This window comes from Ursus americanus, chromosome 23, assembly GCF_024610735.1.
Source record: "Ursus americanus isolate L20-20 chromosome 23, mUrsAme1.1.p, whole genome shotgun sequence".
NCBI classification, from domain to species: domain Eukaryota; kingdom Metazoa; phylum Chordata; class Mammalia; order Carnivora; family Ursidae; genus Ursus; species Ursus americanus.
The window spans coordinates 5630784-5658580 of record NC_142149.1 but is presented as its reverse complement, the minus strand read 5'-3'; the positions used below and the strand labels follow the sequence as shown (position 1 = coordinate 5658580).

At 51.1% G+C, this 27797-nt stretch overlaps 1 protein-coding gene across 2 annotated transcripts in view; it reads left to right on the top strand.

The window, feature by feature from the left end:
- SAP30BP (SAP30 binding protein) overlaps positions 1–27797 on the top strand; it is a 38543-nt gene that overhangs the window by 6217 nt on the left and 4529 nt on the right. For both annotated transcript variants that reach the window (XM_087854113.1, XM_045814041.2), the window contains 6 exons: positions 17417–17459; positions 22206–22294; positions 24470–24561; positions 25298–25358; positions 25826–25877; positions 26736–26794. In XM_087854113.1, coding sequence (XP_087710239.1) covers positions 17417–17459; positions 22206–22294; positions 24470–24561; positions 25298–25358; positions 25826–25877; positions 26736–26794 — 396 coding nt within the window. The remainder of the gene's footprint in view (positions 1–17416; positions 17460–22205; positions 22295–24469; positions 24562–25297; positions 25359–25825; positions 25878–26735; positions 26795–27797) is intronic.

The window sequence follows — 27797 nt, the reverse complement described above, 5'->3', positions numbered from 1 at the left end:
GAGAGCATGACCTGAGCCAAAACCAAGAGTTGGACACTTAACCAACTGTGCCTCCCAGGCGCCCCAACTTTTTTTTTTTTTTTAATGATTTTTTTATTATATTATGTTAGTCACCATACAGTACATCCCCGGTTTCCGATGTAAGGCTCGATGATTCATTAGTTGTGTATAACACCCAGTGCACCATGCAATATGTGCCCTCCTTACTACCCACCACCGGTCTATCCCATTCCCCCACCCCCCTCCCCTCTAAAGTCCTCAGTTTGTTTCTCATAGTCCATAGCCTCTCATGTTTCATTCCCCCTTCTGATTACCCCCCCCTTCTTTATCCCTTTCTTCCCCTACTGATCATCCTAGTTCTTATGTTCCATAGATGAGAGAAATCATATGATAGTTGTCTTTCTCTGCTTGACTTATTTCACTTAGCATTATCTCCTCCAGTGCCGTCCATGTTGTAGCAAATGTTGAGAACTCGTTCTTTCTGATAGCTGAGTAATATTCCATTGTATATATGGACCACAACTTCTTAATCCAGTCATCTGTTGCAGGGCATCTCGGCTCCTCCCACGATTTAGCTATTGTGGACATTGCTGCTATGAACATTGGGGTGCATATGACCCTTCTCTTCACTACGTCTGTATCTTTGGGGTAAATACCCAGTAGTGCAATGGCTGGATCATAGGGTAGCTCAATTTTTAACTTTTTAAGGGACCTCCACACTGTTTTCCAGAGTGGCTGTACCAACTTGCATTCCCACCAACAATGTAGGAGGGATCCCCTTTCTCCACATCCTCTCCAACAATTGTCATTTCTTGCCTTGTCTATTTTTGCCATTCTAACTGGCGTAAGGTGGTATCTCAGTGTGGTTTTGATTTGAATTTCCTTGATGGCTAATAATTTTGAACATTTTTTCATGTGTCTGTTAGCCATTTGTATGTCTTCATTGGAAAAGTGTCTGTTCATATCTTCTGCCCATTTTTTGATTTGTTTATTTGTTTCTCGTGTATTGAGTTTGAGAAGTTCTTTGTAGATCTTGGATACCAGTCCTTTATCTGTAGTGTCATTTGCAAATATATTCTCCCATTCCGTGGGCTGCCTCTTAGTTTTTCTGACTGTTTCCTTGGCTGTGCAGAAACTTTTAATCTTGATGAAGTCCCATAAATTCATTTTATCTTTTGTTTCTCTTGCCAGGCGCCCCAACTTTTAACAATATTTTTGAATTCCAAACCTTGAATTTTGAATATTTCTGCCTTAGGTAGGTGAAGTTTCTAAAATAGGCTATGTCACCAGGCTGGGTCAGAGGCATCATTTGTTCTGTTAGCAAATGGATTGATGTCATAACTGTCTTCTCCACCAGATGGCACTCCTTCCTGCTTTGCCTTTTTATTTTTATTATTATTTTTTTTAAGGTTTTATTTATTTGTTTGAAAGAGAGACAGAGAGAGCACTAGCAGGGGGAAGGGCAGAGGGAGAGGGACAAGCAAATGCCTGGAGAGCGTGAAGCCCGACACGGGGCTCAATCCCACGACCCTGAGATCACAACCTGAGCTTCATGAAGTCAGACATTCAAGTGACTGAGCCAGCCAGGCAGCCTCCGCTTTGGCTTTTTAGAATCTGCTTTTGATTTTTTACTGCAGTAGTTCTCAAACATTTTGGTGTCTTTACACAATTAAAAACCAAGAATCCCAAAGAGCTTCACTTCATTTTGGTTTTATCTATTGGTATTTAGTATCTTAGAAGTTAAAACTGAGAAAAATTTTTAAATCCTTGTCATTTTAAAATAACAGTTAAGCCCATTACATATTAATATAAATCACATTTTAACAAAAAATAACTCTTTCTCGGGGCACCTGGGTGGCTCAGTCGTTAAGCGTCTGCCTTCGGCTCAGGGCGTGATCCCAGCGTTCTGGGATCGAGCCCCACATCAGGCTCCTCCGCTAGGAGCCTGCTTCTTCCTCTCCCACTCCCCCTGCTTGTGTTCCCTCTCTCTCTGGCTGTCTCTCTATGTCAAATGAATAAATAAAATCTTTAAAAAAAAAAAAAAGAAAGAAAAAGAACTCTTTCTGAAGCCGAAAAAAGTTGATGCAGAGACACATGGTTTTCCCATTTTACAGGTCTCCTTAACGTCTGACATCTGTCTTGATGCACGGCTGGGTTCTCATCACTGCTCCTGCATTCAGTCTGTTGCATTGTGTCATTTTGGTTGAAGTAGTTGAAGAAAATCTGGCTTCACACATAGGTCATTGGAAAGAGGAGAAATATTTTAATAGCTCTCTAGGTGATTGTAGATCTTCCTCTTTGTACTGGATCAAAACTCAACAAGCGATGGTTTCCCAAAAGTTAACTTGCACCACGGAATATGAAACGTTCTGAGTGAACTTTTTGTATTCTGCTTTATGTGAGGCCACGGGTCTGCCTTGTACTCTGAATGGCTGTTTGACCCATCCATGGTAAGCCATCCTCGGGCTCTGGTGATTTGGGAAGTCTTGATTCACTGAGTTACGCAGATCTGCAATGATGCATTTTGTTCTCTGATACCCCCAAAAATTATATTTGTTAGTGACATTACTAATCTCATCAGATAAGTCATTAAGTATTGGAAAGCTGTCTGTTCACTGTGGGGAATACACATTTTCCAAGATGCTAATTTTTACTCAAGATCTTGAATTTTACCATTACCAATGAATTCTGTTAGAGTTTTCCTTGATGTGACAGGTTTCATTTTTTGAGACAATGTCTGCCAGTTACCCGTATCTGACTAACAGTAGTTTGTAAGTCATTCTTTCAAGTAAAAATGGTGTTCCATGGAGAAAGCAACTAGATCAGCTAGTAACTCCCTCACCTAGGTGCTTTTCCTTGCGGTACCCATCGGACCTCAGTGTGTAGAGGTGTTGATGTGACCTCTCATGGCATCAGACAAAGTGCAAAAAATACATATTTTTTAATTAAATTTTACTCAAGGGTCAAGACTGAATAAGATTAATCACTTAGACTGCTTCACCAAGGATATTCTCAAGTGAAATTGGCTTTTTTTGTAATTGAGAGTATGCCTATTGCTAAAACTCAGTGTAGCCGCCTGAATTTGTTGTAAAGAGCCAGCTTTCTCCGCCATCGTTCTTGCTAGCGTCAGCACAGTGAAAAGGGCAAGTGATGTCTTAGTATTAGGGAACTAGTTTTGACCATGCAGACCCCCAGGGGGCCACAGATTAACTTGGAGAACCACTGTTCTTCAGAAACAAGATTCTTGGGTCAGTAATACTAAATAGTTGTTTGGTAACTGTTTGCATTGCTCTGTAAGTGTCCAGTAAGCTGTCAGCCATACGGGGCCTTGAGCTGCAGTGAGGGGGGAGGAGCATCCAGAGGAGGGGGGGGGCGGCAGTTAAGGCTCTGGAGTCGGAGATCTGAGTTTGAATTCCAGCCGTCCTTGGGGAAGTCCCTTAACCTCAGGGTTTGTCACCTGGAAAACAGGCATCATAATAAAATCTGCCTCGTTTATTTTATGTGGATGAACTGAGTAAATGTGAACAGATAATTAGCTTAATAGCGTCTGGCATGTGTATGTTCAGTGGCGTTAGTTGCAACCACCAGTACCTCCTCTGCTTGCTCCCCAGGCTGGTCACCCTGTCGTTGGGCCTGTTTGGGAATATCGAATTCCCCATTTTGAAACTGGAGTGCATTCAGAGGAGAGCAGTCATAAAGGTGAGGTGACTAGAGGGGACTGGAAACCACATCCCATGAGAGGTTAAGGAGCTGAGAGGCGACTGGAGAAGAGCCTACAGTTCTGTCTGCTGTTTGAAGGTCCCGTGGAGAGGGGGGAGGTGAAAGCCACGTACAGACCTTGAAGCAACGCACAGAGCTACAGGAGACACGTTTGCTTCACAAGGTAGTGAGCTCCCTGGTTCTGGACCTTTTTCAGACCAGTTTTAAGAAAACCTTTGTCAGGAATGTCCTAAAAAAATGTTGGGGTTGGGGTTGGACTAACCCCCCCAAGTGGTCTCCTGGGAGGGGCTTGGACATTATGGATAAGCAAAGTTGAGTGTTCTTTCACTTCATTTATTATCTGCTGGCTTTAGAAAGTACAAGTATAGAGTACAAAGACTGGGAATGGCGCTAATTTTTATCACTCTGATGTTTGGGGTTACCTCTGAGCGCAAAGTCCCATATTTGGGGGGGTGAGTAAGAAATGAGAACTCCAGACCCACCTCGGGAGGGGGCGTTTGGTTCTGATCCCTCAGCCTGGGGAGGTGGGATCAAGCTCTGGGTTGCTGAGTTTGCCCCTAACAGGAGCAAAGGAGGTGGCCGAGCAGTACCCGGGAAGCAGTATGCTTCTGCACTTCTGCTGCATCCTGTCTGTTTCTCCAACTTCCAGTTTTCTGCTCTTACCTCCTCAGTAAGCAGCCTGACTCCGATCTGATCACTCAACAGAAGGTGGCACTGCTGTCCAAGAAAAGTCAGACCGGAAGTGGCAGGCCTCTGTTCAGCTCTTTACTGCAGGGACAGGGGTGCCAGATGGCTTAAGTGTTTCCTCCATCTGTTTGCCCTGGGCATATGAGCTTCCCTTTCCCACTCTCCTTTGTCCGTGGTCTACCCCGGCTGCACTGGAACGTTTTCCCTTGTTTATTTTTTTCCCCACTCCCACAGTTCCTGTGGATGAAGGTATTTCCACTGGCTTACTGTCTCTGACACACCCTTCCTTTGAAAACAAACACGGGCATTGATGACCTGGCACGGGAAAGCCGGAGCGGCCTGTTGCCAGCTAGCTGGGAGGGCCAGCTTCGCTATGCGGGGTGGGATTGCAGGCCTCCCTGTGGTATTGCAGTCCCGGCTTTGACCCAGGGAAAGAATCCTCTTGGCCCGAAGAGCAAACATCTGTCAAAACAAAATAGTGTCTCTGGGTCAAGGAGGTAGCATCGGGTGGGGGAAAATGTGGTTCCGGCATTTTTTTAAAGGTGTGTATAACCCTGATTAAAATAAAACATTTGGGGGGGGAGGCGCCTGGGTGGCTCAGTCGTTAAGTGTCTGCCTTCAGCTCAGGTCATGATCCCAGGGTACTGGGATCGAGCCCCACATCGGGCTACCCACTCAGCAGGAAGTCTGCTGCTCCCTCTCCCACTCCCCCTGCTGGTGTTCCCTCTTTCCCTGTGTCTCTCTCTGTCCAATAAATAAAGAAAATCTTTAAAAATAAATAAAACATTTAAAAAAAATTTTTTTTAAGATTTTATTTATTTATTTATTTATTTTAAAGATTTATTTATTTATTTATTTGACAGGATAGAGACAGCCAGCGAGAGAGGGAACACAAGCAGGGGGAGTGGGAGAAGAAGAAGCAGGCTCCTAGCGGAGGAGCCTGATGTGGGGCTCGATCCCATAACGCCGGGATCACACCCTGAGCCGAAGGCAGACGCTTAACCGCTGTGCCACCCAGGTGCCCCTAAGATTTTATTTATTTATTGGACAGAGATGGAGACAGCCAGCGAGAGAGGGAACACAAGCAGGGGGAGTGGGAGAGGAAGAAGCAGGCTCCTAGCGGAGGAGCCTGACGTGGGGCTCGATCCCATAACGCCGGGATCACGCCCTGAGCCGAAGGCAGATGCTTAACCGCTGTGCCACCCAGGCACCCCAAAACATTTTTAAAAATTTTTATTTTATTTATTTGAGAGAGAGAGAACACAAGTGGAGCGGGAAGGCAGAAGAAGAGGGAGAAGCAGACTCCCTGCTGAGCAGGGAGCCCAATATGGGGCTCAATCCCAGGACCCCGGGATTAGGACCTGAACTGAAGGCAGACAGATACTTAACCTACTGAGCCACCCGGTCGCCCCAAAGTAAAACATTTCTCAGATTTTTCGACCCTAGGGGGCACCTGGGTGGCTCAGCTGGTTGAGCATCTGCCTTCGGCTCAGGTCGTGATCTCTGGGTCCTGGGATCGAGCCCCACATCAGGCTGTCTGTTTCTCCCTCTCCCTCTGCCTGCTGCTCTGCCTGCTTGTGCGTACATTCTCTCTTTGTCTGTCAAATAAATAAATAAAATCTTTAAAAAAAAAAAAAAAGGTTCTTTGACCCCAAAAATAGTGCAGAAATGTGAGTTCACACCTTCGAGCCAGGTTAGTGGACTTGGAGTCAGAAGACCTAGGTTGAGCCCTGGCTTGGCTTCCCGCCAGCTGTGGAACCACAGGCACATAGCGTCAGCTGTGCCCTCAGCTCATCTGTGATGCCTGCTTCGCCAGGTGATGGGATGCGTGCGGGCGTGTGTCCAGCAGTCTAAAACCAGCTCTTGGCGGCCTTTTTAACAGAACTGGGTCTGGTCAGATGCCCTCATCCTGTAGGTCAGAAGTTGCCACATTTTCTCAGTTCATGGCACTCTTGGTGTCTCAGGAATTTTTCATAGAACTCACAGGCCAAAAGAAATACCTAACAGCTCCAAACAATATTCCTATCCTCACAATTCGGTAGCCGCTTGAAAAGATAATACATGAATTTGTGTGGTATCTGATAAATGTTGACTAATGCTGTGTTTCCCTTGAAATTTTTATTTATTCTTTTGAGAGAGCGAGCGTGAGTGGGGCGGGGTGGGGGTGCAGAGGGAGAGAGAGAATCCCAAGCAGGCTCCACACCTGGCGTGGAGCCGCCCAATATGGGGCTCGATCTAATGACCCTTAGATCATGACCTGAGCCAAAATCAAGAGCTGGACACTCAACCAACTGAGCCACCCAGGCGCCCCTCCCTTGAAATTTTTAAATGTCATGGGTACCTTTGTGCGTTTGCTGCAGCACCCTGGGGTGCCCTGATGGCAGTTTGGGAACTGTGTTGGTAGATTGTCTCTGAGTTCCAGAGCAGTGGGACTTGGTAAGGTCCTCACCCTCCCCAGAGGCCTGCTCAGCTGAGTGAGCAGGTCTCACCTTCAGTAACGGTACCTCACACACTTGAATTCCCTTAAGAAGGTCAAGTGTCTCGGTCGCCATGTGTTATTAATTGGCTTGAAGTCTAGAGGAAGGATTTGCATTGGATAGAGCTGACTCAGTAATCCCCAGCTTCCTCTCCTCTCCAGCCTTTCCCCCGACCCAGCATTTTTTCTTCTTTAAGATTTTATTTTTATTTATTTGTTAGAGAGCACAAGCAGGGGGAGCGGCAGGCAGAGGGAGAAGCAGACTCCCCGCCAAGCAGGGAGCCCGATGCAGAACTCGATCCCAGGACCCTGGGATCCTGACCTGAGCCAAAGGCAGACGGTTAACCGACTGAGCCACCCAGGCGTCTCCCAACCCAGCATTACTATTGATCTTTTCAAGTTTCAGAATCAAACATCTGGAGCCTGGGAACTGCCCACGAAGCTTGTTTCCAAGGAATTTGTTACTGGCTACTGATTTTAGGAAGAACTTTCAGGATTCTGTTTATCGACCATCTAAGGAAAGAGGCTCCTGCAGGATTGCTGCAGAGCAAATGCTTTCCCCTTTGGGCTTTGCGTGTGCTCTGCCTCCAGGACTCTGAAGTCAGAGCGGGAGATGCTAAGGCTTTTCCTAAGCAAGCGGCATAGGGTTCTGTTCATCGTGAAAGATACTTGCGAGGGACAGGTTGTGGGGCGCCTGGGTGGCGCAGTCAGTTAAGTATGTGACTTTCGGTTTCGGCTCAGGTCATGATCTCAGGGTCGTGAGATCAAGCCCTGCATCGGGCTCCATGCTCAGCACCGAGTCTGCTTGAGATTCTCCCTCCTTCTGCTCCTCCCTTCCCACGCTCATTTTCTCTCTCCCCTCTGTCTCTCAAATAAATAAATCTTTAAAAAAGCGGGGGGAGCAGGTTGTATGGTGTGGTATAGGAACCACGAGTCCCTTTCCAGCCTTCGCAGGTGGGTCATTGTGTGCCTTTGCCTGGTGAGCTTCAGGAGAACCCATGCTTGTGGAATGTTCTATCGAGAATTACTTTTCAGGATGGTGCAGCAAAGGTCATCTGTTAGAGCATAAACTCGGACTTTTTCTTAGAGGTCTTTGACACCTGAAAGGGTTATGTGGTACTGTTCTTCTGGTGTTTATTCTGTTCGGGTTTTGTTCTGGTTTTATTTTATCGTCAAATTATTAGAATAACAGGAATTGAATATTTTGTAAAAGAAAAAAATCACCTAATTCTACAATCCTAATAGTGCGTCCATTTTCATCTTTCTGTCCTTTTACGTTTGCCGGTGTAGTAGCGTACGTTTTGCATCCGGTTTTGTTTCCATCTGAATAACAAACGTTTTCAGCGCTGTTACAGTCTGAGTAATGACAATAGTGGGACGGAAGTGAACAATTGAAAGCTAAACCCTTAAGAATTGTATGGGACGTGAGTTACGTCTCATTGAAACTGCTCTCAGAAGAAAAAAATCTTTTGTCATTTTCTAAAAACCTTCAAAGGGAAACGATAAACAGAAGGTTGAGACCCAGCTTTTATTCCAGGGGTGAGACCAGTCTTTAGCACGCTTTTCCCATCAGTCCCGCAGCTCTTCTCGTACGAGCTAGCTAGAATGCAAACCAGAGTTAGTATGCTGTAGTAGTAAAAAATTAATTTGTGTTTATAGCTGTTATTGAATAAAACACGTAGGCAGTTTTTTTCCGATGAGACTCTCTGGTGGATAAAACACAGCTGCGCTCTTTACTGGGTCACAAGAAATAAGTCATTCTTTAAAACTTGAGTTCTCGTAGTTCCCGTGATTGTTCACCCAGTAAGGGAGGAGGGCTGAGTAGCAGTCAGGATTTGGTAGCATTCCTTCCATAAGTGCCCAGGAAGTCTCTAGGCTAAGGACAGGATGGCAGCACCCACTGGGTATATGGTTAAGTCTTCAGTACCAGCCGTTCCATTCAGGTCAACTCGGATGTTACTCACTGGAGCACTGGGGACCCTTGAGCTGTTTGCCCTAATCGTTATAGTTGAAAGGTAATTCTTCTGGCTGTCTTCCCCTTAAGTTGAGAGCTTAACACCTCCTTTGCTCTGTGTCCTACTACGGAGTCATTCCTGGAGAGGTATTTTTCCTCCTTGGTCTTTGATGTTGGCTTCCCCAGCGGTTGAACCAAAGGCTTCACAGAAACCGTTATTATCTGCCGCCTCATAGTCTAGAGGGAGGAGATCAGAAGTTGGGAAGTGATATTACTAGGCTTTGGGTCGGACAGACTCGGGCTTGGGTCCCAGCATTGCCACTTCCTGGATGAGAAGCCACTTCATTGGACTTTGTCTCGGTTTAGTCATCGGTAAGATGGGAATAATGATGTCCGCCTCGTGGGGTTATTGGGAGATTTGGATGATGTATGTTAGCTCTCAGTGAGTTCTGTTGTTCAAGGCCTAGGAGGGAGAATATGTACGTGGTCCTTCCATCTTGGTATTGTCTTCCTACCTTCCCCCGTGTTGTGCCTCCTGTACCTCATGATCCTTTGAATGCTGATTAGAAAAAAAAAAAATCACAGCATGACTCACCTAGGACCAGAGACGGAAATGGCCCTTGACCATTACTGGATTGACTGGGAGTCATCCACTCCAAACTTCTTGCTGGAAGTTGTAATGTGGCCTTTGAACTATTGAGAATGCCCAAGCCTACTTAACAGTTCACGTTTTTTTGCTCTCACCACGATGGCCAGATGGCCATTCATCTTTAACAAGGCTAGGGCTGCCCTTGCAGAAGTGGGTGTCAGGGAATTTCCATGCTGGGGAGAACCCAGCCACCCCAGGCTGGGGTCTGCAGCTCTTTTTTTTTTTTTTTTTTTTAAAGATTTTATTTATTTATTTGACAGAGAGAGAGACAGCCAGCGAGAGAGGGAACACAAGCAGGGGGAGTGGGAGAGGAAGAAGCAGGCTCCCAGCGGAGGAGCCTGATGTGGGACTCGAACGCTGGGATCACACCCTGAGCCGAAGGCAGACGCTTAATGACTGCGCCACCCAGGCGCCCCTGGGGTCTGCAGTTCTCAGTGGTGACCTGATCCGAGCAGCACCGGGACCCAGATTGGGAGAGGGGGCGGCTGCAGGCTGTACCTCTTTCAGAAAGGGAAGTAGCGTCTTTGTTGTCCGGATTGAAACAATTCCAAGCTAGGTCCTTTGTCGAGCCACCTTCCAAAGAAGGTCTGGCTATATCTTAAGCTGAACACTTCTGGTAGAAATGTAATTGCTGGAAGTTGTGATCTCGTTCAGAGAACGACCCTTATTCTCCCTGTGACCTCCCCTCTTGGCTCTGCTGAACTGCCCCAGACTGTACTTGCTCCAAGTCAACTGAAGCTCAGGCTCCCAGAAGCCCCACCCCGTTCCTTTGCGGTTCTGCAGCCAGAAGGAGCCCCTGCATGCCCAGTCGGCTCGCCTTCAGCCCTGCAAGCCCCAACATACTTCTTCCCTTCGGGCCCAGATGCCACAGATTACTAACCAAGGTGTGGTTGGGTGCCTCCTTCCCTAGTCAGGATTTATCTTTTTGAAATCCTATGATTCAGAAAACAAGCTGCCTGTCCTTCGGGAGTGATCCAGCACTTCCCACCCTCGTTCTGTGTTCTAATCCTTGTCCCTTGAAATGCTGCTTTGCAGTTTCTGGATTCAATAGGATTTTGCTCATTTGCATTCCTAACTTTGGAGTTAGGTAAATTTTTCCTAAAACAGTGCTTTAAAGGTAGGTACTGGCTTTGCTTTTGGCCTGTAGATTGTTAATTCTTCTTCGTGCCACTTTGTAGATGGTGACCAGTTTGCCTTTCCAATCTCATGGCTTTCTGGTATCTGTTACTTTTGTCCTACGTGGTAATCTTAACGCCTCAGTTTGGTGGCTGACCTCTCAGGAGGGATAATGCTATTGTAAATTGGTGACCATGTCGAGTTATGTGTCAGAAAGACTTCACTTTTCTGTCCTCAGCCTCACAAAGCTGTTTCCTTTGTCCGTGTCTGGCTCCAAGCCCTTCCACCCTGTCCCCCAAATAACAACTTGAAGCATAGAGACACTGTTTTTATGGAAAACCTTTAAGAAAAAAGTGCAACCTGACCCACCACTGAAGGCTTAATTCAAATTCTTGATGTGAGCTGACCTCTTTACCCAAACACAGACACCCGAGATATAAGAGGGAGGAATAGAATGGTCCTCTCTGAACATCTTCTACAACTTTCTAGAAACTCAGTCTTCAAATGTCTTGAATCAAATGTGAGATTACACTTGGAATAGTCAGATTAACAAAGCCTCCCCTTTGGAAATGGCTCCTGGCCAGAGCCTTGCATGTACGTTGAAGTCCGGATGGTTCCACGTGATCCACGTGACAGAGCATCAGCACCCCACTGAGCAATGTCGGCTTTGTTGAGCTACATTTTTCAGATAGGGAGAAGAAACCGTTTTCCTCTTTTCTTCAGTTCACAAGGCCAGTTCTAGAGCTGGCTTAACTTGTCTTAGCGGATGCCTGTTCAGCCCTCCTGTAGAAACCTCTGCTTTGGGGAGCTGAGCCTTCCCGTCAGTAAGCTGGGATTGAAGGTGAGTCCGTGGGATCCAAAGTGACCCCACCAACTTCCGTGCATTTTTCTGATAAGTTGAGTGTTTCCATCCCCAGGCAGGCCGTGTGCGGTGGCAGTGACCCAATCCTGGCCGACAGGATACAACTGAAGGAAATGTGCTGGTGACGGGCTTTCTCCAAGGCTCGCCTGGCGTGTGGCTAGAACAGGGCGTAGACGCTGGGCATGTGTGCCGTGGAGGGCTGTGCCCGTGCAGCACGGGGTTCACCGACTTCTGCTGAGCCTTGGGGTTGCTGGTAGTGCTCAGTGTGCCCCGTCCTTGTTCGTTAAACCACAGTAATTTTTTTCTGGAGCTTGGAGGTTGTTCGACAGACGTTGCAGAATGGCTGCTTTCTTGACAACCCGAAGTGACTCACACATCCGTCCCATCTTGATGCCTTCGAGGGGGCTTCGCAGGCACGCTAGTCGCTTCTGAAGCCGCAGTGTTGTCCGCCCACACTTCATGGTGCCGTTGTGAGAATTAAGTGGCCTTTCACTAAAGTGCTTAGCATTACACCTACAATTATTCCCCAAGATTAAGTTGCGTTCATCATCTGTCCTCAGCATTTGGCCCTCTGCCCGGTACACAGCAAACGCTCAATAAATGATTTGTGGAAGAAGTAAATGGATGAACTATGCAGTAATTCTTTTTGTTTTAGGATTAGGAGCAACAAGCTAGATAGAAGGCTTTTTAATTCAGTATTGCCCCCGCCGCCTTCCTCCTTCTGCCTGTCTCTCATCAGCCTTTTGTCGCCAAGTCTGGCTCCTTTCTTAGTTCCTCTCTGCTCCCTCCCTGTCGGACAGTGAGTCGCGCATTGCAGCTAACTGTGGGTTTAAACGGGTCTGGAGTCCGGCGGGGGTGGGGGGGCAGTTAGTGCTGCAGCTGAAGGCAGCTGGGGAACCCACACGGGCTGAGGAGTGGACTGCGGGCCCTCTAGAAAGGAGAGCGTCTGTGTGTGTGTGTGTGTGTGTGTGTGTGTGTGTGTGTGTGAGAGAGACATCAGTTTTGAGCAAGGTTTGAGCACCTGTTGTGGGCTGGGCACGAACCTGCAGGTGCTAGCAGGAACACAGTGGTAACTAAGAGAGTTAGTGAGGGCCCAGAATAAAGCAAACGTCCTCGAGGCTGGGTGGGGGTGGGGTGGAAGAAGACTTGCTTGAGCTGAGGACCGAGGTCTGGAAGAGGCTTACTTTCAGCAAGGAGGGGGGAGCTGTTCCAGGGAGCAGGTTCTCCCCGGGCCCTGAGGCGGCTCTGTGCTGGGAGGAGGGGGCTCTCATGGCTGGCGCGGAGTCCCCCGGGGCCTTGGGCCACAGTGAGGAATCATCTCTAAGTGAGATGTCGCCAGGACTTAATCACTGCTTGGCCAGTCCTGGGTCTGAGAGAATCGAAGATTCAGAAGGCATCGTTTTACCAATCTGCCCCCCAGCTGCCACCTACTTCGAAGGAGCAGGGTTACGTCAGTCATCTCCCAGAAAACGTACAGTCTGGAGCATTCTTCCCCCAGCAGCGGGGAGAGGCTGCCCTCTGCCCTCTGTTTGGAGTACTTTCCCTGTGCCCCATGCTCCCAGAGCTGGGGCAAAGAAGCGGCGTTTCGATTTGGCAGAATCCAGCTGCTGGCGGCTGCCCTGCTTTGTCTCTCGTTGGACGCTGGACCTTTGAGCGTGCTTTGTGGGGCCGGCTCCGGGAAGGATTGATGAAGTATTGTTGGCTGTAAATAAACCTCCATTCTCACGACCAGGATCTGGTACTTCTCTGCTGACCAAATCCTCCCAGCTCAAACGGCAGCTTATCCCACGTCGTGGAGCCATATTGCTTCTACTTCCTTCCTCTGCTCCAGTCATAGTTCCTGAGTGGCTGGACTTTTTTGTATTCTCTGCAGGGGGAACCACATTCCGGGTTCTGAGAACGAGACCCCTGTTGTGGCAGCTGCATTCTTACGGGTTTCGGACACAAGTGATTAAGGAACCAAAATTGGGCGGGTTCCGATCACTGTTCTTCAGGGCCATCCCCTGGCCTGCCATTGCCCCTTCGTGCCCTGGTATGCTGGTCGCTGACGCTTTAGGCTCAGGGGGATCCTGGGGAGGTTGGAGGAGTGCCGACAGTCAGGGAGGGGAGGCCTGGCCTCAGAGTTGGTGTCTTTGACCAGCTCATCACTCCCTCTCCTGCCTTCCCTGTGTTCTCACTTGGCTCCTTCAGAAGCTCTGCATTTGTTTTGTTTTTCGTGGCGTCTTAAGTAGACTTGAACTAGACAGCTGGAGTGGTTTGTTTACCTGGTCTCTCCTCAGGGCTGCTAGGTGAGATGCTTTGTTTTCACTTTCCTGGTGAACTGGAGGGGAAGCCCTGGGCCAGCTGCATCTGAGGGCCATGCGCGCCTGCGTCCAGGTCTGTCCCGGGCTCTGGGCTGTGGGTTCCGTGCCTCCCGGCTGACTCAGACACCCGTCTGGTACATAGATCTCCTGGCTGAGTTCATGACTTTGACCAACTGGGGGATGGATTCATACAAGTCAAGACAGGGACCCCCTGCACATTCCAAAACACCGCTTTGGGGGAAGAAAAGGAACAGTGGTTTCTTGTTGCTTTTTACTTGTATCCTCCTAACTGCTGCCTTTCGGCCTCCTTGGGGGCACAGAGAGAACCGATGGTGGGTTTTGTATAACCGTTGTCTTGAACGACTGGCAGTTTAGTAATGTGAATCTTCCATTGTCTCTCCGTAGCTCTGTCATATTGAATATTCCATCACATGTTTCTGATGGCTGCCTTCCGAAATAACTAGCATGGGTGCTTGGTTCATTTTGTACTGAATTTTTTGGTATCTGAGGCATGACTGGTAGGGGGGTGTCTCTCTAGGTCTTCGTCTTGAGTGTGGACCACCCCCACCCCCCAGGACTGTCTTCCCCCGAGGCTGCTTTTATTGGATGAAATTTACCTCGCTGGACAGTTGAGGGCAAATGGCCCCAAAAACCACCTTTGTGGTATTTGACAGCCTTCCTCCGTGATCTCAGCAGACCGCCCCCCCCCCCAACTCTCGCCTTCCTTGCTGATGGTTCTTCAGCATTGTCTGAAGTCCTGGGCTCATCCACCTTCCAAGGACACTGGTGTTTGGCTCCAGGTCCTTCAGTGGGAAGCAGAACTGAGCGTCCTTCTCATACTCGGGGGGAGGATGTGGGGTTAAACTGCTTTTGGATCCAAAAGAACCTGCGTTTTTGGCCGCCTTCTTTGGGGGCATCTTGGCCAGGAGCGCAGCAGGCTCACAGGAGGACAGAAGAATTACATTCTAAAACCTAACAAGGTGTGGCCACCAGGAGGCACAGATTCCCATTGTTTCATTGTCGGGGCCTAGGAGTCCCCTGGGTGGCTGTGACCCAGAGGAGGGATCTGAAGAGCCACAGATTCCAGAGTCTTTACAGGAGAACTTTGTGCAAAACTGTATGGCTCCCAGGCCGTGGTGGCTCATTTATATTTTCAGTTCATAGAATTCTCTTAAGGCAAAAGAATCTTCTTGCGCTTAGAGTTGGGTCCATGGTTCATAGGTTGGCACTTTGCTTGGAGGGATCACGGAGCTGAATTCCACTGCGGGGGACGGGGTGTTCCTGGGGATGTTGGGCTTGGGGTTGAGTAGGAGTGCATAGCTCCAGGGGGCTCCAGGTGCCCCCTGGACACGCCCCACCTGTGTGCGTGCATGTGCGCGCGCACGCATTGCTGTAAGAATAAGAAAGCAAAGAAGACCAGTTGGCCAATTGAAACCAACTATCAACTTTATCACTTTTTGTGTTTGTGCAGAAAGATTAATTTGAAAGAATGAGTGTAACCAAGCCAAAAAAGGAAAGGCTGAAAGTGGGGGGAACACCTTCCTGTTGGTGATTTTGCCCCAACATTGCCTTTCTCCCTGAGATGTGACAAAACATCCCCAGCTAAGCCAGGCAAGGACCTTGTGAAGTGCAGGAATCCCTGGCCCCTCCCATTGCTTGGGGGCACAGGCTGCTGGAGGCCCAGGGTGGCTCACAGCCCTTCACCCTGCCCCAGGAGCCTTCAGGTGAACACATATTTTCTCTGTAGAAGAGACACTGTGTTTGGTGACTAACTTCCTGTGCCTCTGGAGCAGTGGACCCGGTGGAATTCCCACGTGGCTGTCTTGCCTCCTTCCTCGGGTCAGGGGTCAGCTGAGGCTAGTGCCCTGCAGTGCTTTAGGAAGGAGCCCCCAGGGGCCTTTGAGTGGTTAACATCAGTCCTTGGAATACCACCAACTGGTTGGGGAGGGGAGGTAGGATGTACCCAACTGATGTTTTCCCACAATTAGCACCCAGAAAGCTGTCCCCTAGAGGGAAAATTTAAGGACCTTTTACAGGCCCAGGTTTTGTTGCTGCCACACTCTTTAACACTGGTTCCTCCGGAGTCACCGCTACAAAGGGATTGTTGTGGGGCCCCTGGAGACGGGCACTCTCTGTAGAGCAGCTGATTGATGACCAACCTGAATTTGGCATGGCAGGCCTCCAGGAACGCCCCCCAACCCCTCTGTTCCCTAGCACAGGCCTGCCTCCTCTTTGCCCACCTGACTGGCAGGGGGCGGGTGGCTGGGGGAGACAGGTTGCTAAGCAGCCTGGCCTGGACGTTATGCCCATCCAGGTCGAATGAATAGCTGAGTGTTCAGAAGAGGGAGGGGTTTGGGCCTGTCCCAGAATCAGGAGGGACTTTTGGGGAAGGGGGTTAAGAACTTGTCCTCTGCTCTTGGCATGAAGCCATAGCATGGAGGGGCTTTCGTTGGCCTCCTGGTCCCTTCCTTTCTGCAGTGTTACTTGGTGTAACATTTCTGCACGTGAGTGGAGTACGCAGAGCTCTGCAGCTGCGGCCATGTGCCCATGTGCCCATTTTGTTCCAGAGCTGTTACTGCCTTTGTCTCCACCACCACCACCCCCCGACCAACCAGAGGGAAAAGAAATGAGATCCAACAACTTCCTGTGAGCCCAGCTTCTGCCACTTTGATCCTTAGTATGTGGTGGCACTTGAGAGCCCTGGTGTGACTGTGTGTGAGGGGCCGGGTTTCGCCCCGAGATAGGGAAGATAGGTATGTTGTTGCCGGTGGACATTTGGGACAATGGAAGCAAGGGAAGGCCTTCCTCGCCTGCTGTGCCCAGGCTTGCGTTGGGGGCTGGGGGCTGGGACTGTAGCCTTCTCCAGGTGGATTTGGTTTAGATGAAGCACTTACTCTGGCAGTGAAATACAGAGCAACTCCAGAAAAACAGTCTCGATAAGAAACCTTTGCCCTTAAGTTTGTGCACTGGGCCAGTCCTGAAGGGCCTGCAGAAGTGGGTGTTGCGGGGCGGAAGTTTGCCTTTTCTTTGGAGAGAAATAAAGCCAATGTAAAGAGCCAAAAAGGTGAGCCCAGGAGAGAAGCTGCCCCCGTGCCAGGGCCTTTCTGAGACCTGGGCAGTCACTTATTAAAGGCCCAGGGTTCCTGCCTGCTCCAGGGTTCCGTGAGCTACCACCTGATGATCAAGTCTCCCCTTTCTGCTTGAACTGAAAGTGAGAACAATCTCTTGGGAGCAGATAGTCTCTTGTGCTTTAGTCTTGGGATTCTCATTTATAAAGTTGCCGTCTCTTGCTTCCTCAGTTCCAGGTAGGGGTGGCATGTTCGGGGAGGGCTGACCAGGCCCCCGGGGAGACGGTGTCCAGGTGCCCAGGACATGGACGGCTGGCATTGGTGGGTATCGGTCCCTGCTGGAGGCCGTGGAGGAGAGACTGAAGCAGGCTTCTGGAGCATCTTGGCTGCTCTGATGATGGGGGAGGGAGCGTAGGAGGTTCAGGGGTCCCAGAAGGCCCCCAAAGCACCGGCTCGCTCTTGGATTCCTTGTGTTGCTTGTACCTTTTCTCCCCTTAAAATCCTGAGTGGTTTCAGTGAAGAGAGGAACTGCGGGTCAGGAGTCCCGGGCTTACCTCCCTGTATTCGTTTCTCTTTTGCAGGATAACCCAGAAGTAGAAAAGCGAGATCCTCAGGAATTAGTTGGTAAGTACCCCAGGGGGAGTCTCGGGGGCAGATGTCTGAGCCTTGCCCAGAGTGAACTGGCTTCCCGCCATGCCCGGGCCTGCCACTGCATGGGGCTTCTCTCTGCTTCAGCCAAGGCCGCTGTTCTGCTGAGAGCCCTCTCTTCATGTGCTCTCTCGGGGCCTTTGGCATTTCCTAAGATGTCTGAGTAAGACACCCCGGGAACAATTCTTCTTTGAAAAATCACATTCATGGTGCATTTCATTGGGCTTTGGTCAGTTGCCAATGTTGTCAGGATGGATTTAGGGCCTCCTTCAGCTGGGAGCGCCTTCCCCTTCTGCCCCAGGCCTGTCCTCTGTCCTTGTACGCCCCCGCCCCGCTCTGCTGGCATATTCGTGTACTCAAGGAGCAAATGTGGCCTCTGCTGGCACCTCGCTCTGTCCCCAGGAGGGAACATGCCTCGTAGCCCTAGAGTCTCACATCCTTTGTGACTTGGGAGGGCAGGGCCGTTGTATTTCTGGAAAATGGCGCACATGTCACCCAGTCCTGTGCTAACCCCAGCCTCCTAAGCCTTTTTAGAAAGTCCCTCAACTCTGTCAGTTTGGCCATGGACTTTGTAACAGCTCTTCCAAAGCCTGTCCCAACCTCACGGAGAGGGTGACCCTCCGTCTCTGTGGTGACTGTGACTGCCCTTCCCCGCCTGCACCGTTAACCTTCACAAAGCAGGGGTCCTGCTTACCTGGGGTCTTCTACGAACGTGGCCTATAGAACATACTCCCATGCTTCCAGATGGAGGCTTTGTGGCTTGCAGTCCCTTGGACCTGTCCTGTTTTTGGACAGGATCCTTTCATGGGATGTGAGAGGTGGGGACCTGTTCTGATTTTCCTAACTAAAAGAACTGAAAATTGTTCCATTACATGTGTTTTCTGAGGAAGGCTTGGGTAGGAACATACCACGATGACCAGCCCAGACCCTCAGCAGGATTCTGCCTTTATCCTTGAGTGAGTCTTTCAAATCCTATAAAAAACAGAATTTTCTAGACCTTAGTGTTCACTCCTTAGAAAATGGCCGTCAGGGGACATACCTGTTGGCTTTGCAGACAGAGGAAGTGGAGTGCTTTTCTCGAGGCCGGGGTGTCTGGCAAGCAGTGGGATGGGGGGCATATCAGCCACCTCCACCCCGACTTTTTCCTTCCGCAACTTCCACCTGTTCCCTCCTTGCCACTTTGTGCCATTTGGCGAGCTTTGGCAGATACATACAGTCACGTTAACCCCCATCACAATCACAGTAGAAAACACTCCGTCACTCGGGGGGGTGCCGGCTCGGTCGGTGGAACATGCAACTCTTAATCTCGGGGTCACAAGTTCAAGCCCCACATAGGGCCTAGAGCTAACTTAAAAATAAAATGTTAAAAAAAAATTTTTTTCCATCACTCCAAAATGTTCCCTATACCCCTCTCCTTGCAGACTGTTTCCTCCCTTGGCCTCAGGCAAGCAGCGATCTACTTTCCTCACTGTAGTTTTGCCTTTTTTAGAACTTCATGAAGATGAGGATTTCTCAGCCTTGGCACTCTTGACATTTTGGGCTGGAGAATTCCTTGTCGTGGGGGCCTCGCCTGTGTTTAACACGGTGTTTTAGCGTCCTCGACCTTCAGGATGCCCCTAGCGCTCTCCCCTCCCAGAGGTGACAGGGAAAAATGTTTCTAGACGTTGCCAGATGTCTCCCTGGGGGCTGGGGGAGCGTAATTGCCCCCGTTGAGAACCATAGATAGAAATGAAATGATCGTCTTGTTCTTGTCTGGCTTCTTTTACTTACCGTAGGTTTTTGAGACCCTTCCGTGTTACTGGGCATATCCATAGTTTCATTTTACTGCTACGTATATTCTTTCATTGTAGGGTTACCCCCGTAGTTTCTTTCTCCATCCATCACAGTAGGTCTTGAAGCCTCATAGTCTTGGTTCCTCCTGCTCTTTCTCACTGACAAGGTCATAGTTGAGCTCTGTCTGCACTCAGCTCCTTTGGTTAATACCTCTTGAGATCGAGCTCTGGGGTTGCTCCCCCGATATGGGAAGGATTTTCATATATGCAGACAGCGCCAGGTGTACTAGAGCCAGTGACGGCAGAGAAGCTGACTCACAGGTCTCTCCAGCACCGTGGCCGCTTCGCAGAGCTGAGCGCGATGCCCTCCGCATGCCCTCCACATGCCCCACTGGTCATGCCTGGAACAGTGGCCTGGGGTGGTAATCCAGTTGGGTTCTCCGGGTCTCTGGTGAACTAGAGAGCACTCCACTGCTTCCTGCTCCCAGCGCCACCGTACCCCCCCCCCCCCAGGCACTCGTTACTCCCCACCATTACGTCAGCCCGGACGAGCTGCTCCTGCTAAGATTCGTACCTGGCAGCTATGGATACCACGACTGTTTCCTGGCTTGGGTGTGCACAAGGGGTGAATCACCGAGGTAGACTTCTCAGATCCTGAGCACAGCTGCCCTTCTAGAATGCCCCCAGCACACCCAAGAGCAGCCATGGTACCTGGGGCTGCCCCAAGTGCCTGGACACATTTCTCGACGGATTTCCTGGGAAAAGGGTTTGAGGCTTTGTGGCTGCTCCAATGACCATACGTGTGGGTTTGATGTCTTCTACTTCAGATTATGCTGGGATTTAGGAAAAAGAACACTGAAAGGTTGTTCCCAGAACCTGTGGAAAATTTGTTACCTAATTTTCTGACTGTCCCTTCACTTGCCAGTTACTTCATAGGAATTCTTTTGTTCCCAACCGGGGAGCTCAGGAGGGGCTCTCCCTCCCTGTCATACTGTATACCACTCCAGCCTTAGTGTGGTTGGGTTGCTATGGCAACGGTGTCACACCCTGTTTTTCCAAAAGGCTTCCTGGCAAATGCCAAAGGGCATTCTTTGTCTCTCCGTCCTGCGAGCGGGCGCCTGCACACACACACACACACACACACTCTCTCTCTCTCTCTCTCTCTCTCTCTCTCCCCCTCCCTCCCTCCCTCTCTCCACCCCCCCTCCCTCTCCCTCTCTCTCCCTGCCCCAGGGAAGAACTTCACCCGCCTTGCTTGTGTCCAAAGCCTGCCTGGGCGCTCCTTGCTTTTGCCCTCCGGAAATAACAAGGACCAGCTCACTCTGGGCAGTTCCACTCTCAGCTGGCCTCTGCAGCCGTGTTGAGGCTCTGGCTGAGAATCCCAGCCCCTCCCAAGGCTGAAAAGGAGGGGGAAGTCAGGATGAGACTTGAACTCCAGCTAGATCTGGGTGCTGTCATTGAGACAGAAGGAAGGGGCCTGGCAGAGAGGAGTACATAGTCCCTTGGTGGAAACTGCTCTTGGGCTGCACTGACATCCCAGGTCCACAACAGGATAGGTCACCCCATCTCGGTCCTCTTGCCCTCACCCAAAATGGCAGGTCTAGTGCTCTGTTGTCAGGGCACATCCAGGGAGAACCCGCTGCCAACGACGGGAGTTGGCACGTGTAGGTGTTGGGCTTTGCAGTGTGGGCAGGCGTGTTTTGCAGCGACAGAGCCTGGCAAAGCCCACGGAGCCATACCCTCAGCCCCGCTCAGAACTGAGTTCCGTATAGTCATAGTGAAACTCTGAGTGGAGATCAGAGTCCCTTATCTGCTAAGAAAATATTAACCCAGCGCTGGGAGAGAAGGCAGAGGCTGTGCTAGGCTATCACCAGCCAGTCCAGGCAGCCACTCCGGGCTAAGAAATAGTCTGGCCCCGGGCCTGGCACACAGTGGGTACCCAGTAAGTATTTGCTGGGTGTTATTGGTGCTGGTTTGTTCATTCTTTCCCTTCATCCTGCCCCACCCTGCTCCGCCTGCTGTTTGCTCATTGTATGGTCCTTTTCATGAGGGAATGTTTTAAAGAGCACAGACAGAATCTTACAACAAACAGTGCATTGTCTGAGTGGTCCAGAGCACACTCCACAGGCCCAGGGGGGCCAGAAGCTATGGGGAAGGGAACAGACAGAGCGGGCGACTTGGGTGGGCAGTGGCAGATCTCCCAGAGAATTATCCCTTGGGAGTTGTGCTTCTTCACATCAGAATCAGGCCCTTTGTTCCCCAGAATGAGGTGGACCAAAGGAGGGTTGATTGGCTTATTTTTAAAAGCTAATAACCGACAGGTAATTTTTTTAAAATATCATTTATGCAAGAAGGCAGTTTTGAATGTTTTGAGTCCCAAAGCCTCGAGGAACCCTGAACTCTTTCTCCTCTGTCTTGGGCAAGAGCTTCCAGAATCCTGGGAGGTGTCATAGGAACATAGCCAGTGGGGGGCTGGAGCTGGCTCACATCGTCAGCCAGTGGTGCTCCCCTCTTCCTGGGCCTGGGTTCAGCACCAAGAGCATCAGCTGATACCCCAGAAACTGGCAGATGCTGCAGATCAAAGCTCCCCCTCCCCCCACTGCCCCCCCCACCCCAGCGGGTTGTTAGACATTCACCAGCACACCCTGGACAGACCCTTTCCTGAAAAGTTCACTGCTGGGACGTGGTAGCATGCATTCTTGACACCTGTCCCCTCTGCCTGAACTTCTCTCCCCCCGAGTTGGCATATGCTGGCTCCTTCTGGTCATTCGATCTCAACCCAGATGACAGAGAGGCCACTCTGAAAGCCATTGTACTGTCTCATAGCCTTTCTCTCTCCCTGAAAAGGTCTTATGTGCCTTTTTTTTTTTCCTAACTATCTGTGTTTAGCCCCCATCCTCTCTCCCCCCCCCCCAACCTACATTGACAGGAATTCTCTGTTCTCTCACAGCCTCCTTTTCTGAAAGAGTCCGGAACATGTCACCCGATGAAATCAAGATCCCACCCGAGCCCCCTGGCAGGTGTTCGAACCACTTACAAGTAAGTGGGGATCTTGGCCACCATGGCCCACTTGGGGGAGAAGGGCTGCTCAGGTGTCCGGTTTGGTCTGACTTTAAGAGCCTGCTGTAAAAGAAACAGCCAGGTGGACAGGCACCCGCGTGTCCTGGTTACCTCTCCCAGCCTGCATCAGGAGTTTGCTCTGAGCCCACAGCCAGCCTCTGCCACATCACCTGGTGCTGTTCGAGTGGGACCCCCCAGCTCGCCCTCAGTGGGGTCCTAAGCCTAGACAGAGAAAATACCGTGATTTTCTGTGCAACCCAGCTGAGCCAGTGGGGAACTTCCCTTAGAAACCAAGGAACTATGAGAATGGAAAATAGATTATAGAAATGCAAAAACACAGCGCTGATGTGCGTAAGATTCCTGTCCTCCTCTCCCAACAATACATACAGACCTGGCCTGAGGTTTTGAAGTCCCAAGGAGTTGGAGCATTTAGTGCGGTTACTCCCTTGGGAGCAGGGACTTGAGGGCGAGGCTGGGCCTTGCACCTCCTTTCCAGCACCTGTGATTGTTTCTCCTTGGCCCTCTGTGGGTTCCCCTGTGTGTGGAACCTCGTGACAAGGGCAGACACCCAGGGCTGCCTGCGATGGGCACCCAGTCCACCTGCTGTACCCTTGATCCCATAGGTTCTGCTGGCACCTCTGGCCGCACCATCCGAACGGATGGATGACTAAGGGGACCTGGGGCTGCAGAATGCAGCTGGCTGGGCAGGGCCAGTGTCGGGGCTGGGGGCACCGTGCAGATCCTCTTCCTTTCCCAGAAGTCTCCTCCCTTGGCTGAGTTGTCCGTGAGCACAGCACCTCATCTCCCCACCAGGCAACAAGCCACAGCCTGTAAGGACAGTCTGGCAGTCTGCCAGACAGAGACAACCAGCCGGCTCAGCCTTCAAGTTCAGTGTATTTCTCAATTTTAGATCCTCCTAATGGTAGAAACCATGACATGAAGTAAACACTTTAGTTGATCTGAAATGGGAGAACCCATCTGATGGCCCAAGAAACCCAGAAAAGTAATCTGTAAGATACAGGTCAGCCTTGATTTCCTAAGCCTTCTGTGTAAGGCCTCTCTGCTTTGCCCTTGAAGAGATAACGTTGAGGTTTGTCACTTGGTCGTCTCTCCCCTGGTAAATGTATTACAAACCTCTCTCTGCACTTCAGTGCTTCCTCTGGCCGGTCTCGGCAGAAAGATTCAGCCTTCTGACACAGGGAGTGGATCACCTCTCCTGATGTTCCCCAAAGGCGTCACACAGGACCTCCAGCCCTGCCCACCTCCTCTTGCAGGTGAAGAGCGCCCCAAATGTTTTCCTTCTGGAGAGTCTGTGCATTTAGTCGCCGCTAGTGGGGGAGGCCGCAGAGAGCCCTTGCCCTGGGCCAGCACCAGCCGTGCTGGGTAACACTGCTCCTTGTCAGAAGTGGCTCTGCCCTGAGACTCGGGTTTTTGGGGCCTCTCCCCACACTGGGTGGTGTGGCTGCCATCTGCTGCTGGCCTCATCTCTGGGCCTTGAGACACCTATGGGACTGGCCTGGATCCCTGCCAGGTGGTTCTCCTATTGACCATCGAAAGCTAGAGGAGGGATCGGGGGAAGTTTTAATGAGACAGGCTCTTGACCCCTGACAGTGCCTCTTAATAAAGTCGTGGGGACTGGCCATCTGAGCCTCCCTACAAAGGACACTGTAGGAAGTTTGTGAGGCCAAATCCAAAAAACACTACTCCTTCCTTCCTCTGAAAGGGCGTAGCCGTCCCAGGTCTCCCACTGAGAACTCAACCCCGTGTTAAAATTCAAAACCAGCATTGAGCCCCTCTGCCCATCACTGCTTTGCCTGAATCCTCCTTGAATGATTCAGGAGCCAATTGGGTGGGGGGATTCATCCATTGTCTTCTCCGTGGTTTCTCTGCCTTGACCTTTTCCTACTCCCTCTGCCAGCCATCCAGAGGGAGTTAGGAGAAAGCAAAACGAAAACCGACTGGTCTCGGTTTATCTTCTTTGTGCTCAGCACTGGTCACAGGCTGGGTGGAGAAAGACAGTATGGCTGGAGTAGGGCTTTGCATGGCTCTGTGGGTCTCCTGTGCCCAAGTGTCCACCCAGCACATGTGACCACAGGCCGGGATTGCCAGTGGGTGGGGCAGTGTCATAAGCACCCTTCCGTTTCTCTTCTGTAGGACAAGATCCAGAAGCTTTATGAGCGGAAGATAAAGGAGGGAATGGATATGAACTACATTATCCAAAGGAAAAAAGAATTTCGGAATCCCAGGTGAGTTTCCCATGGGCCTACAGGGTCAGTTGAGTCACTGATGTTGGCCTGGGGACTGGAATGCCCCAGTGGCGGTGTCCAAGAGAGGCCCAGCTCCGATCCCACTGCAGCAACACAAACCAGGATGAAGAGTGGAAGCTGGGAGGCCTGGCTGGGTTCTCCTCGCTCTGCTCCTAAGGCATGCAGCCTCACGAGGTCTCAGTCTCCTCATCTCTACAGTGAGGAAATTGGACTAGACAGTCCCTGTGGGTTCCTCTTTCCTCTCCCAACTGTCACTGACACTGCGTGGAGGTGACAGGTTTTAGGAACAGAGCTGTGTCCAGGTCTTATTCCATCCAGGCCCTGAGCAGGTGGCTCACGTGGGAAAGAGTCCAGTATGGTGACATCAGGGACCTGCCCCGGCCCTTATGTGAACCTGTGTGTGGTAGCCCTGACCCTGCCCCACAAACCGTAGGTCAGATGTCTGGATAAGACCAAAAGAACGCAGCCCTCACCTGGACACCATACCCGTCCTGGCCCCTGGCTAATGATCCGTCTCTCTGGGAGTGGGGAGGCCTAGAATGCACGTCGGGCCAGCGGATGATTCCCCTTCTGTCAGGAAGCTTGCTTGGAACAGTTCAGCTGGGTTTAAAGAATCCGTCTGAGCCCAGAACTAGACGGTTCTGATCTCTCAGAATCTGCTGCCACACAAGGCATGGGACTAGGGCCTGCTCAGTGCCTTCTGCTGTTCTTTCAGCATCTACGAGAAGCTGATCCAGTTCTGTGCAATTGATGAGCTGGGCACCAACTACCCAAAGGTATGCCCTACACGCAGAGGCGGAGGGTTGGGGGGCTGCCCGGGGCCCTGTGCTCACTCTGCTGGATTCGGCCTGGAGCCACTGAAAGGCCCGTATAGCAGTAGTGCCGGCTGAAGAGCACAGTCTCCAGCTCCCCCGTGTGAGCCCCCTTGGCTCCGAAACAATCCAGAGATTGGGATTGCATCAACAGACCTGGTCCCAGATTGGCTAGGGCCTGAGCGTGCACTTGCTCTGCTCCTACAGCGCAGCCCGTAGACAAACACATCACTGCCTCATATCCCCACGAGCAAATCGGCCACCCCGTGGTTGGACTCCAGGGATAACAGCTGAGCCCCTGTGGTGTTGAGGCCGGGGCCTCCAGGCCAGGAAAACCCATGGAAAGACTTGGGGAGAAGGGACTTGGGTTTCTAAGCCATTTGTCATCCAATGACCCTTGCTGGCTGCAACATTAACTCTTTCCTTTGCAGGATATGTTTGACCCCCACGGCTGGTCTGAGGACTCCTACTACGAGGCATTAGGTAGGTGGCCAGCCTCCCATCTGTCCTTCTGTCTGTTCAGTCAGTCAGCCAACATGTATCTCAGGGTCTCCTCTGTGCCAGGCCATGTTGAGAGGTGGGTATACAGCCTAAAACGAGACAGACCCGCTGTGACTTAGGCGTATGACCTGGCACAGAAGGCAAAGAAGGGGCAGTCCTGGCAGTGAGGGGTGTTGTGGGGGTCCGTGTAGGGCCCCCTGACCAGCTGAAGGGGGGCGGGGCGGGGGACGGCCTTGCCGAGGAAGTAATGTTCGAGCTGAGGTTCGAGGGTGCAGAGAGAGTGTCCCAGGTGGGGGACAGCGTGTCCTGAAGCCATTGAGAAAGCATTTTTTCAAAGGTCCCCATGGGAGAACTGGGAGGAATTTCAAAGAGTCCGAGCCCTCCGCTGACAGATCTTAACCAAACAGCCCATGGACCAGATCTGGCCTTTAGGTGTGTTTTGTTTGGCCTACACAAGTTTTATCTTACTTTAATTTGAATGAGTTGCTAATATTTTGCCACAGATCTGTAATCCTGGCTTCTCTCGGTCAGCGGGAAGGTCGTCCACACGGGGCCTGCATCCCCACGTGGTGACAGTCTGCTGGCGCTCAGGAGCAGCCGGCCCCTCCAGACAAGGGTGCACAGCCCCAGCCCCTGAGCCTTCCATGTGAGGCCTCTGCCCTATGCCGACTGCAGGCCGGCGCTTGCATTTGTCCACAGAAAGTCAGTGAGCCCCATGGCCTGGAGGCTATGTGCGCACCTGAGCGAGAGGGCGGGGGACGCGGCAAGTGCTGGTGTGGGGTCCTTCACATGGGAGCTGTTTCAGGGCTGCTTTTCTTAGATCTTCTCTTGTCTTTGTAGCTAAAGCCCAGAAGATTGAAATGGACAAGTTGGAAAAGGCCAAAAAGGAACGAACCAAAGTGAGTGATGGACGAATGTCCTGGTGGGAGGGGCAGGTGTGTGGAGTGTCGTTTCCCAGCCCCCACCTTCGGCTTGAAGGTGCCTCTCAGTTGCTTCCATTTGGTTTCTTGGGGTCTTGTGGTTTGTTGCACTGTAACCACCCCCGCCCCGCCCCTGCTCCCCTCACAGCTGCGGTGCTGTCCTCCCCAGCCTGAATAGAACTGGCAGGTCTTCCTTCTGAGAGCGCTTTCTTGGCCTCCAGATCTGCTCTCCGCAGTCCGTCTCAGTGCCTCCTTGTCAGGTCCCACGTCCGCTGGCCAGATAACCCCTTATTCTAGGGCCCCGAGCACCACTTCTTCCCAAGCAGCACAGTCTGGATCCTTTGGGGAACAGAAATTTGGCTCTGAGATTAAATGTCTTCTGGGCACGGAGCCCTTTATGAACCAGTCTTTCAAGGAGGAAACTGGGCCTCGGGGCACCAGCTCCGCCCACCTTTGCTTTGGTCTGACCCTCCTGCAGCAGCTGAGCCTCCAGGATGCCTCCTGACCCCCAGGCAGGGGCTACAGCCCTGGGTGCTGGCAGCCCCATGGGAGCTGCTGCTGGGGTGACCAGGTTTTCTCATTCTCAGTGCTTGGTGGAATGTCCCTTCTGTCTCTCCCTCCCCATTCCAAACCCCAGGCTTAGTGTGGGCCATGTCTGCAGTGCCTGGGGACCAAAGCTGTGCTTCTCCTGAGGGGGGAGGGGCGCGCCTCCATCCAGAATGTGAGGCAGGGCAGCAAGTGCATGTGCCCTGCATGTGCAGAAACTTGGTGACGCTGGGAGCATTCCAGCACCTGTTTGGAAGGCTCTCCTCAGGGCGCCTGGGGGGCTCAGGCGGTGAAGCCTCTGCCTTCGGCTCAGGTCATGATCCCAGGGTCCTGGGATCGAGCCCCGCGCTGGCTTCCTGCTCAGCGGGAGGCCTGCTTCTCCCTCTGCCTGCTGCTTCCCCCGCTTGTGCATTCTCTCCCTCTCTGTCAGATAAAT